Source organism: Anguilla rostrata, chromosome 15, assembly GCF_018555375.3.
Source record: "Anguilla rostrata isolate EN2019 chromosome 15, ASM1855537v3, whole genome shotgun sequence".
Lineage (NCBI taxonomy): Eukaryota > Metazoa > Chordata > Actinopteri > Anguilliformes > Anguillidae > Anguilla > Anguilla rostrata.
The window spans coordinates 35,324,140-35,336,913 of record NC_057947.1 but is presented as its reverse complement, the minus strand read 5'-3'; the positions used below and the strand labels follow the sequence as shown (position 1 = coordinate 35,336,913).

Here is a 12,774-nt window from a genome sequence, read left to right as displayed (position 1 = left end):
GTGTGAGTACAAGAGAGCAGTTTTAATAAAATAAATTAAAAAATAAATGAATTATAGAAGAAACAGCAGATACACATCAGTGGCTTTTGACCGTTTTTTTTTTTTTTTTTGCTTTTTGTGATGTGGGGAGGGAGGGGGGCAAATTTAGGCAGCGTGTCCTCTATCTCTCCCCCTAAACCCCAATTTCATCTCTTTTTATTTTCTGAATATTTTTTAAAAGCTTTAGCAGGGCACACCCTGGAAAGTACTTAGCATATTAAAAAGATGCTGATAATCGGAGAGCAGAAACGCAGATCTGTAATGTCGTGCCTTTTAGACACAGCTCTGGAAATAATTGTGCAATCTGCATATTGAGAGCTGCTCAGTGGGCAGTGTTCACATTGGCTGGGACCGGGCCTGGAATGTTGAGTCTGTGCGGTGTAGTTTAGACATCTGTTACCTGCTCTGCTACCACTGATTCTATTTAATTTAATTCCTATATGAATAATCACATTTTTGAATTAGTCCATGTTGTCAAGAATAGATTTTCATACGGTTGCCAGTGTATGTATGAAAGGCTACACGTATGTCTTATTTTATGATCAAGTATACATTCCATTCAATAAATATACACACCATAAATGTATATGTAGATTACGTGTGAACTATAAAGGTCATGCTCTATAGGGGGACTTGCTAATTAAGTAATAACACTGGCAGTCGCAGCAGCGTTAACCTAATCCGTTTATTCTGGGATGTACCCGGTCTTTGAGCGCTGTGGAGCTGAGCACGGATTGGGCAGCGTGTTCTTTTGAACGCCCGGCTCCGTGAGGCCTGTGGAAGCGCTTTAGGAGTCCCTCATAACCCTTTATGATGTAATAACGCTGCAGCCGTGTAGCCGCCTGAGACACGGACAGCCTGCAGACACATGCGCTGCTCGAGTGGACACAACGCTGTCCTTCTGCACAGTCCCCCTGGTAACGCTGTCCTTCTGCACAGTCCCCCTGGTAACGCTGTCCTTCTGCACAGTCCCCCTAGTAACGCTGTCCTTCTGCACAGTCCCCCTAGTAACGCTGTCCTCCTGCACAGTCCCCCTAGTAACGCTGTCCTTCTGCACAGTCCCCCTAGTAACGCTGTCCTTCTGCACAGTCCCCCTAGTAACGCTGTCCTTCTGCACAGTCCCCCTAGTAACGCTGTCCTTCTGCACAGTCCCCCTAGTAACGATGTCCTTCTGCAGTCCCCCTAGTAATGCTGTCCTCCTGCACAGTCCCCTTAGTATCGCTGTCCTTCTGCACAGTCCCCCTAGTAACGCTGTCCTCCTGCACAGTCCCCCTAGTAACGCTGTCCTTCTGCACAGTCCCCCTAGTAACGCTGTCCTTCTGCACAGTCCCCCTAGTAACGCTGTCCTTCTGCACAGTCCCCTAGTAACGCTGTCCTTCTGCACAGTCCCCCTAGTAACGCTGTCCTTCTGCACAGTCCCCCTAGTAACGCTGTCCTTCTGCACAGTCCCCCTAGTAACGCTGTCCTTCTGCACAGCCCCCCTGGTAACACTGTCCTCCTGCACAGTCCCCCTAGTAACACTGTCCTCCTGCACAGTCCCCCTAGTAACGCTGTCCTCCTGCACAGTCCCCCTAGTAACGCTGTCCTCCTGCACAGTCCCCCTAGTAACGCTGTCCTTCTGCACAGTCCCCCTAGTAACGCTGTCCTTCTGCACAGTCCCCCTAGTAACGCTGTCCTTATGCACAGTCTCCTAGTAACGCTGTCCTTCTGCACAGTCCTAGTAACGCTGTCCTTCTGCACAGTCCCCTAGTAACGCTGTCCTCCTGCACAGTCCCCCTAGTAACGCAGTCCTTCTGCACAGTCCCCCTAGTAACGCTGTCCTTCTGCACAGTCCCCCTAGTAACGCTGTCCTTCTGCACAGTCTCCCTAGTAACGCTGTCCTCCTGCACAGTCCCCCTAGTAACGCTGTCCTTATTCAGAGCCCTAGTAACGCTGTCCCTATGCTGAGTTCTCTTAGACGTAAGCTTCTCGCGGAGGTGGTGTTTTGGCTCACAGTCGGCCCGTTGTTAGCGATCTCGTGTAAAGTGGCGGTCGTCGTCGGCGACCGCGGCAGAAAGGTTCTTTCCTGACGAGCCCCTTGGGCGGGTCACGCCGCTGGGCTTCCTCCCGCGGTGACGGTGTGGCGCGTGCAGGCCGGAGTCAAGGCCTCCTCCTCCTAATGAGAACCAGCGACGCGCCGCCGCTCGTAAAACCACAAAGGCTCAGAAACGCAGGGCCGACGCTTGAAGTCCGTTTACAGTCCGCTCGGCGCGAGCGCGTTACAGCCCGCGATGTCTATGGTGCCGCTCCGTTTTATCATCCGCTTTCAAGCGCACAAATGTACCATAGAAATGCCTCGCACCGGAGGGATTGTTAAACTTAGGAAACGTACATCATTGTGTAATGGAGGGGAAATATCGAACAGATGTTGAAAAAGGGAATCCAGATTGCAGATCTCTGAAGCACGTGATGTATTAATAGAAGACCCTGTCCAGGTTATCCCAGGACTGTAATACGCCAAAAACATTTATTGTATTTTTGTTTTATTGCACCCAATCTGGCCTGTTATTAAAAAGATAAGAAGAAGAAGAAACAGCTTTGTTTCAATACATGTGTGGGGGAGTGAGCTTCACCCGTCCAGGCAAGAAGAAGACTGAGGCATGGGTGATTCTCTTCAAAATGAGAATGGGACAGAAACGACTCCATCTTTGGACTAGTTCTCCACTGGGGACAGAAAGATGACTGCCTGCCCTACACTCTGCTTGCTACTGGAAGGATAGCTCACGGTCAAAAATCACCCCGGATTTCTGCCTGTTGACTTTACACTGTTATATAGACTGCCCACATTGTTATGAATCTTAGATTGTATTTTAAAATTAATTTACCTGGCAATATTGGGCATATTTTGTGGCATTTATTTGGTTCATTTTCTGCTTATAAAAATATAAGATGAACACCAGAAAAGGAATAATAAAACATGGTTTTGTGATAAACGGGGCATCTGTCCTAATCGTCAGTAGGCGTGGGAGGGATATGGACAGAGAGTATTCATGAGAACATTGAGCCTGAACACTGTGGGTGTTTGGGGTTCTTTGAAATTCGGGTGTCATTGTTCAGAATGTGAGGAAATGGGATTAAAATCACAACTTCTGGCTTCCTGTTTGACTTTAAAGCGGGAGTGTTTGGCTTTGCGTTGCGTTGGCGGTATTGGGGAAGGGTTCTCTGAATATTATCTGCGAGCACATGTGGGTAATTCTCTTTTGGGACAGATGTGTAATGTAATGTGTTTATCTACCGCAGATCGAAAGCGCTCGATCAGCATTCTGAAACGGCAATCAAAGGCATCCATTGTGTTTCAGAGATCTCGCGTTTCTTAAAGCAGATTTGTGAAAATGCCTCGTAGGGGTTGTAGAGTGTAGTGATGTCACCTTGACTCTCCTCCACTGCCGCCTGCAGTAAGCAAACCTAAAGAGGAGAGGGCTGGTGAGAGGGACACAGGGACGCTCTCACTGAGAGGGATTCCTCAGGCTAACAGTCACGCGTGGGCTTCTGCTGTCAGTTGGAACAGGAGGAGCTTGAGCTCGATTTAAAGCATGTCTGAGATGCCTGTGGGCTGCTGCATTGTGGGTGGGTAGTAGGGTTGTGAATATAGAACCAGACCAGGGGAGAACCCAGACTGAACTTTAATGACGCTGGCTGATTTTTTTTCCAGCTTGGATTTCCTCAATTAATCCCAGTGTTTTTTGGAGCTGGACTCCCTTTTCAAATCAGAAGCTCGGGCTCAAGCGTGGAAAGTGAATCTGTTGGGAATGTGTTCCACTGGCTTTCTCTGAAGTGAGTCTTCACCTGCTGCTCTTCTGCAGATAAAAGAGACGCCCCAGGTCTGAACCCTTCTCAGAATCCGAACGTTTTTGTTTCCTTGTACATAAATCAAAAATGATTTCCTCTTCCTCAGTCACTTACCGTTTTAACCGCGAACGGCGGACAGTTGTTGAAGTGTAGTTGGCGAAACACGGTGCGGTTCTGATTAAAATCTTGGCAGCACATTTCCTTTGGGCCGTTAGAGCTGTACGCCAGACTCGTACCAATAAAGCTTCCCGCCAATTTGTTGCGGCTGAAAAACGGAAAAAAACCGGGCGTAACCCCCGGCAACCGCAAGGAGAGAGCGGTGGCTCAGAGCTCCAGATGTGCCCACGTAAACAGACACGCCTCCGAATTACTTCCCCACTCTCTCCCTCCTCTTCCTCCTCTTCCTCATCCCTCCTGTTCTGGGATTGGACTTGGCGGGACCCCCCCCGAGCCCGTGCCGTTCGGCAGGGAGGGAGCTCTGCGTGGAGCATTTGGGCACCAGCGCTGGGTTCTCGGCGGGGGGCACGCGCCGGGGTCCTGTTGATAAAATCAAAGTCCCGCGATGCGCGCTGCACACGACACCAGCCGTGAAAGAGGCTGTGACATACACACGTCAGGCCCGCCTGAGCATCACTGACCGGTGTACTTCCCCAGCCTGGGACTCCCCTCCGTCAGGTACATCGTGGGCCAACTGCCCTCCCCCCCTGGTGGGGTGGGCAGGTTTTGGAGAGTGAGAGCCCCCCCCCCCCTCTGAACCAGGGAGGGGCACTGCTGTATGAGACACTGAACTGAACACGCTCTCTTTGTTTGTCTCTGTGTAGTACCACATCGCCCCCCACCCCCACCCCCCGGTCACACCAAGCACCCTCTTCCCTCACGTCTTTTCTGTGAAATGTATTCTTTAATTACCAGCGCCATTGTCCTGCAAGCTCACCCCCCCACTTACGTTATAATTGATTCGGCTTTCAAGTGGACCACTTAAGATGTCTTTTTTTTCTTTTCTTTTTTATTTTTCTGGCCATTCACCCCTGCAGCAGCATGTACTGAAAGCAGAAGCCTTCCATTTGGGGTCCCCCCCCCACCCCACCCCACCATGACCCCACACTCCTTCCCACCGAACCCCCCGTTTTTCTTTCCAATTTTGCTGTTTGCTTTTTTTTGTTTCCCCCTGTCAATATGGGCACTGTAGGTTTTTGTCCCTCAAGTGACGATGGGGGCCCCCCTGGCCCCCCCCTCTGTTCCCGCGTCCGCACCGATAGGGGTTCACACATCCCGCCCTCCCCCCTTTACCCGCCATTGTCACTGACCAAATTTGAGCACTGCAGTGGCGGGGTGCCCCGCAGGGCCGGCGTGCGGGGGCCCCGCAGGGCCGCTGGGCGGGGGCCCTGTAAAGTGCTCCTCGCCATAACTGCCTGAATTGCTTTTAATTGCACAACATGGCCGCGGCGTCCTGGGCGAGATTACGGCTGGCTGATACCGCAGGGCCACTGTGAGCGTGGACGACTGGATCAGGGGCCCATTGAAGTGACTTTAGCTCCTTTTGCAAGAAGAGAACGCTTTACACTCCCCCCCCTTTAACACAGAGCTGTGTCCCCCCCCCCCCACTCCATCCCCCCCCATTCTTCTCTTTCTCTCTCAGCAGAAAAGCAACACAATCAACAAATATTATCCTTCCCAGAGGCATTGAATTAGCACGAGCGGGCGAAAGGAAAAAAAAACAGTTCCTGATTGTAATTAGACGTGTTTGATTCCTGTGATTCCGGCCCTTCGTTAGCGCTAATTGTTTTTAGCGACCCGACCGTCAGAACAGATCGTTAAAATGCGGGCGGCGTAACCGCGATGCGTTGCAAGCGCGTAACTACGTGCTCGGGCGGCCGCGTACGCGAGCGCGGTGTTGTGCTAGCCGCCGCTACGCTGAGCCGCGGTGTTTGTGCTAGCCGCCGCTACGCTGAGCCGCGGTGTTTGTGCTAGCCGTCGGTGCTACGCTGAGCCGCGGTGTTTGTGCTAGCCGCCGCCGCTCGGCGCTACGCTGAGCCGCGGTGTTTGAGCTAGCCTCTGCCGCTGTTTGCTACCAACAGCCGCCTGTTTCCAACCGTAATTGGCCGTTGTGCCGATTTGTGGTGCTGTCCAAACGCTAATTCTTTAGTTGAGTTAAGTCAGTCAGTCAGTGAGCCTCTCTCTCTCCCTCCCTACCTCTCTCTCTCTCACACGATGTGAAGTGGTGGCATTGATAGGTTCTTTATTAAGTGTTCAGTTAGTCTATGCTAATCTTTTCAGCATGACATTAATCAATAATGGTGTTGTGTTTTTGCCTACATCTGATAGAGCCTGTGTTGTGTTTTTGCCTACATCTGATAGAGCCTGTGTTGTGTTTTTACCTGTGTCTGATAGAGCCTGTGCTGTGTTTTTACCTGTGTCTGATAGAGCCTGCGTTGTGTTTTTACCTGTGTCTGATAGAGCCTGCGTTGTGTTTTTACCTGTGTCTGATAGAGCCTGCGTTGTGTTTTTACCTGTGTCTGATAGAGCCTGTGCTGTGTGTTTACCTGTGTCTGACAGCCGCAGCGCAGCCTGGCTGTGTGCCTCAGGACCAGGGCGCTGTGATGGCCGCCGCTCGCTGCACGGCACTCTGGGATACGTGCCGCGGCGCGCGGTGCTGTACGTCCCCGGGAACGACGAGCGGAAGCTGCGTAAGCTGGCCTCGCTGGACGTGGACTGCGCCGTGCTGGACTGCGAGGACGGCGTGGCGCTCAACAAGAAGGTGAGAACGCATCACATCGCCCCCGGCAACCTGCCTGGCAACAAGCCCCACTACCTCACTACCAGGTTCAGAAGTGAAGTGGACTCGGGTTCAGGTTCAGTACGGGGTTCTCTTCTCTTCTGGACTTTTTCTGATTTCTGTTTTTTCAGCGCTGAAGTTTGCCAGAGAGCCTCAGCGGCTGGTGTAAATGTGCCCGCACCGGACTTTTCCTCGCTCATGGCACTGCTTGTTTTAGTGCGTTTCATTTTCACCTCATGAACAAAAGTTAATTTCATGTCATGAAAAAAAAAAAAAACACTGTTTTTGGACAATAATCAGCCAATGGCAAGTTAAGTTTGAGAGACAACAAGAGGCAATTTTCCCTCTTTTGTAATATGATCCAAAATGGCTGCCGTCACATTCCCTCTAAACGAGGTGACCGCGTCACACTGAGCTCACCGTGGGACGTTAGCCGACCCTGGGGCGGTTTTGGGCATTCTCAACCCGCCCACGCAGCCCTGCGATTGGCCCCGCTCGCCTCACCGCGAAATCGTGATTGGATGAAGGGATAAAGAGGGGGGTCGGGGGAGAAAGATCGGCACAAAAGCCTTTAAAGTCACGATGATAACGATGGCGGGATAGCGCTGGAGGCTAATCCCGGTCCAGGAAGAAACCTGTCTGAGAGTCTATCCACTCTGCAGCCAATCAGCACCAAGCATTCAACACAGAGTCATTATGCCACTCTCCAGCGGTGACCGAGCTTAAAAAGGGAGACTGCACTGTGATGACCACCGTGCCTCGTTCCTGTCCCATATTTATACCCAAATTCATCCACGTCTCCATGGCGATAGCCAACCGTATTGATTTTCATACAGACCCAGGCTGTAGAGTGCTGTAGGCCTGTGCGTTCTCTTCTGTCAGGCTGGGGCCCGTGTCTTCTTACGCCACCCAAGGGCTCTGAAAGGGTTAAAGATTATCCCGGTTTAAGCTCCATTTCGGCCCAAAGCCGCGCAGAATCGCCCTTTTTATGTGCTAATGCCACTTACAAGAAATAATTGTAAACGTAGAATTATTTTTTTTTTTCCTTTCCTTCTCCGCCTTTCTCTCCATTGAGCGCCAGGTTCTGCCTGTACAGGATTATCCTGCTGGGGGGAAGAGAGAGTGGCTGTGATCTTAAGGGGGTGGGGGGGGGGGGGGGTGGCATTATAAGAGGGTCCTCTCCTCAATAGGCAGAGTGGTCCTTCGGTTTGGCCCCCTTGTACCTTTTTCGGGGGCCGATTAGAATTTAATGCGAGTCCTCCAGCTTTGCAGATAAGCATGCTAATGGCTCACCCTGCACCACGGCGTTGTGCTGCGATAAGTAAGCGCTGCTCTTTTTCAGAGTTTTGATCTCATTGCTTTTTCTCCTTTTATTTCCCCCAGAAGACAATAAACAGCGAAATGTGGGCCATCGGGTTGCCTCTGGAATATGTGTACCCCTCATATACGGGTATCAGGCCACTTAAAAACCATCTGTGAATGTTTAAAGACTCTTTAAAGGTGGAGTATGTCACCCCCAGTGGTCTGTTAATCTGCGGGTCATTGGCTAGTTTCTGCGCAGTATAAACGCGAGTTTCTCCCCGGCGTCTTTGCTGCCGTTTCTCTGGGCTGTTCATTTTGCAGGAGAAATCGCGCTGCAGTTTGCCTGCGTCTGTAGGACGGCCTGCGGTACGCCTCGTATCTGTGTGCCAGTGGAAGGAAACTGTTAATAAAATTGTTGTAAACCAAAACCATTTCGCCGTTTCCCAGCTTGGTGTGAATGGAGGTTTGGTTTTAATGGCAAAACCACAAAAGGAAATGGAGCCACTGTGAGCAGATTAGCCGCAGGTTTGATTTGATCCTGATTTAGTCCAGCAATTCTGTCTGACAGCTGCTTTTTATGGGCTGAGAAACTGTTAAAGAATAAAAGCAGAAACCTAGGGTGCAAAATAAGAACATTTTGGGGGAAATCTGATCCGTGATATATTTTTGTTTCAAATTCCAGTGGTCTTGCATGAAGTTTGCTCTGTCGTATTTAGTGGATATTAAAGGATGCCCTTGGAAGAATGAGGTATTTGTACAGGAAGTGAGATGAGCGGGCTCTCACAGGTGTGTTTAGCGGGAGTGAGCCCCGCGGTCGCCATCTGAGTCGTCGCATTCCCCTCTGGAGCCGCACTCCTCACCTTCCTCCTCCTCTTCCTCCTCCTCCTCCTCCTCCTCCTCCTCCTCCTCTCGGTGGCTCCAGAGCGGACGGGCTCCTGGTCCCTGGAAGTTTTGGGTCTGATGAGCTGCCCGCTGAGCCGCGGCGGCAGAGCCCGGTCTTGGGACAGTCCCGTACCTCACACCCGATTTCTCCCCCAGATGGCGGGACTACGCGGCCTCGCCGTGAGGGACCGCCTCTTCCACCGGGGTGTGAGAGTGGGCCGGCGGTGTGTTCCCCTGCCGGTTCGATCGTTTTTCAGATACACACACACACACACGCACACACGCACTACACACACACACACACACGCACACTATACACACACACACACACACACACACACACACACACACGCACACTATACACACACACACACACACACACTATACACACGCACACACGCGCTACACACACACACACGCACACTATACACACACACACACACGCACACTATACACACACACACACACACACTATACACACACACACACACACACACACACACACACGCACACACACGCACTATACACACACACACGCACTATACACACACACACTCACACACACACACACACACACACACCCGCCGGGGTCATCGGCTTGGGCAGTGTTCCGTCCCCAGGGCAACAAGGCGAAACACCTCCCGTTTTTTCCTTTTTAACATTCTTGTGATGATGAGAATTATTATCAGTATTATTATCATCATCATCATCATTATTGTTATTGTTGCTATTATTATTATCCCCCTGGGGCACAGCGTGTGTTTTGAGGGACGTCTCTCTCGGGGTGTTGTTTGAGGCGCTGTCCTGTGGGTGGCGGTAGTGGTTGGCTGAAGGCTGACAGTGACAGTGTGACTCTGCTCTCTCAGCCCTGTGACGGGCGCACAGTAACACGTTTATCAGCGACAGGTCTACTGATGCTCCTACATGACCTGAGGGGACGGTACTGAAATTGAATTCCCCCTCCCCCTTACGCCCCCCCCTTCCCCCTTCCCCCCATACCCTCTACAGGATGAGCTCCCATGATGCTCAGGGAGATGTCAGACTGCTCAGTTATTTTCCCCTCCAGTCATCACACAGACAAACATGATTTCATGTTGTGTGCTCTGAAGGTCTCGTGTGCAGGTTGTGTGTGTATAGTGTGGGTGCACGCAAGCGTGTGTGTGTGTATATGTGTGTGCGCGCACGCGTGTGTGTGTGTATAGTGTGTGTGCTCACGTGTGTGCGTGCGTGCGTGTGTGTGTGTTTGTGTGTGTATAGTTGTGTTTGTGTGTGTGTGTGCGTGTGTGTATTGTGTGTGCATGTGTTTTCTCCCCTCGTGGCTGGTTCCCGTGTCCGCAGTGTTAATCGCGCGCTCGTGGCCTTGCAGTGGCCCGGCCCGGCGTAGACTGAGCTGAGACACGATGCTCTCGGCCCAGCTGTAAATGAGCTCAGGAGCAGCAGGAAGTACCGCTGGCCGGAGGAGGATGTGCAGTCAGAGGCCACTGTGGCCTGGATCCCTTCCCTCAGTTCACTCTGAGTAATGAGCCCGAGTTACTGCAGGGAGCCGTGTGTGTATACGTGTGTGTGTGTGTGTGTGTGAGTGTGTGTGTATGTGAGTGCGTGTGTGTGTGTCTGTGTGTGTGTCTGTGCATGTACATGAGCGTGTGCGTGTGTGTACACGTGTGTGGTGTGCGTGCATGTGCTGCATCGTTTGGATGTTTCTGTAGTGTCCTGCTGGTGGCAGCAGTAGTATGTCTGTAGGTTCACACACAACAAAGGAGTGAAGAAGACACTTCCCACCTGCCTGGGAGAGGGGTTAGCCTGTATCATCAGTGCTGTGAGATCATAGTTTCCATAAGGCAAACGAACCGACACATCAGGGTCCAAAATACTGAGATTTAATTTAGCAATTTCTTTAATAATGCTTTAGAATACTTTTTCCCTTTGTGAATACATTTAGATAATTTGAGATAAATTCTGTTAATCACACCTGTGTGTGATGTGAAGGTAATGTGAAATGCACCTTGTGAATGATCACAGTGGGCAGCCTCCAGACAGTATGAGCAGAATGCAGAACCGCAGCGGACAGAGAACCACCGCGCGCCTGACTGGAAAACCACAGTGGAAACGCCAAGAGACACGGGAGGGGAGGCGCACAGGAGAGAGGAGCTGATAGGAGGCGCAGAGGAGAGAGGAGCTGAGAGGAGGCGCAGAGGAGAGGAGCTGAGGAGACACAGAGGAGAGAGGAGCTGATAGGAGGCGCAGAGGAGAGAGGAGCTGATAGGAGGCGCAGAGGAAGGGAGCTGAGGAGCGCAAGAGAGAGAGCTGAAGGGCGCAGAAGAGGAGCTGAGAGGAGGCGCAGAGGAGAGAGGAGCTGAGAGGAGGCGCAGAGGAGAGAGGAGCTGAGAGGAGGCGCAGAGGAGAGAGGAGCTGATAGGAGGCGCAGAGGAGAGAGGAGCTGAGAGGAGGCGCAGAGGAGAGAGGAGCTGATAGGAGGCGCAGAGGAGAGAGGAGAGAGGAGGCGCAGAGGAGAGAGGAGCTGAGAGGAGGCGCAGAGGAGAGCAGGAATGTCCCCCTGCAGTGCGTCATCGGCCGAGCTGCCAGGAGGAGGCGAGCGCTGATCTCGGCTGTCCGCCCGGAAAACGCACCCCGGCCCGCTGACAGGGCCAGACGGACCAGCCCGTCCAATCAGAGGCTGGCAGCGGGGTGGGCATCATGCAGCTAGCGCGTATGGCGCGCTGTCCGGCGGGGGCGGAGCTGATGTGGGTGGGTTGGCGGTGCGGCTGTGCCAGGCTGAGAGGTGACGCAGTGGTGGGGGTATCGGCCTGAGAGACACGGGCAGTGTGGCACAGCCTGAGAGACACAGGCAGTGTGGCACAGCCTGAGAGGCACAGGCAGTGTGGCACAGCCTGAGAGGCACAGCCAGAGAGGCACCACCAGTGTGGCACAGCCTGCGTGGCACAGCCAGAGTGGCACAGCCTGCGTGGCACAGGCACATGCAGTCGCTCAGAGAGGAAGGGCTTCATTTGGCAGAGTATTCTCTGCCATGACTCATTTCTCCTGCAGAAGATGCTCATTACCGTGCAGAAGCTGCCGCAGAAGCGCTTATCTTTCTAAAGGAGTCTTGAGTCGACGGTGTTCACTGTGGTATTTTCTCCTAGGGTCACTATATGTGCATGTATCTGTTCAAGCAAAAGAGTTACTGCATTACATTACATTTATTTGGCAGATGCTTTTTATCCAAAGCAGCATAAGTAAATGCATACCAAAGGGCATTGGAACAACTTCAGAATACAGGTACAATACTCGTTACGTAACAGTTATCCATAGCCAAGAACAGCAAATCTAGTTCACATGGTAAGCATACGCTAGGTCAGAAAGTTATGACCATTCAAACTAGACTGAGCCATGACGGCTAGGTATGATAGACTTAAAATGTCAAGATAGCGATACAAGTGTCAATATGAAAGTGCTGGAGGATCAAGATAGGATAGATGTGGTAAGAGCAATCCTAGATAGGAAGTACCCTGCAGAGTAGTGATAGATCCAAGTACAGTCTGAAGAGATGTCTTCAGACCATGGCGTAAGATGGACAATGACTGAGCGGTTTCAGATGGCCAATTACTGTGGTTTCATTTCCCATTTAATGTGTTCCTTTCCCTGCTGATTTCCTTTTCCAAGTGCCATTGGTCAACTTGGGGAAGAAGAAAAAAATCAGCTGTATGTATGTTCTGTGTGTTTGTGTTCAGGTGTGTTTGGGTTCAGATAAAATCCAGGTTTTGACATTGGGAAGAGAAGCCTGATGCCTGGATGCTTGTGAGCGTATTGACTTTCAGTCTGTGGGGGGAATTCAGTTCTTTTCAATGGTGAAATCTGGAAAAAGGCTCCAGGTTTATATGTAGGCTTTCCGCCTTATGAAGATCTGCATGCTCTTTTCCCAATAGGGACGTCCGGAGCGGGGACGGCGG

The 12,774-nt window shown here is 51.6% G+C and overlaps 1 protein-coding gene across 1 annotated transcript in view; it reads left to right on the top strand.

Annotated features, from left to right (window-relative positions):
• Positions 1–12,774, top strand: part of clybl (citrate lyase beta like) — a 72,904-nt gene that overhangs the window by 27,765 nt on the left and 32,365 nt on the right. Inside the window, exon 2 of the mRNA XM_064311250.1 lies at positions 6,424–6,719. Coding sequence (XP_064167320.1) covers positions 6,424–6,719 — 296 coding nt within the window. The remainder of the gene's footprint in view (positions 1–6,423; positions 6,720–12,774) is intronic.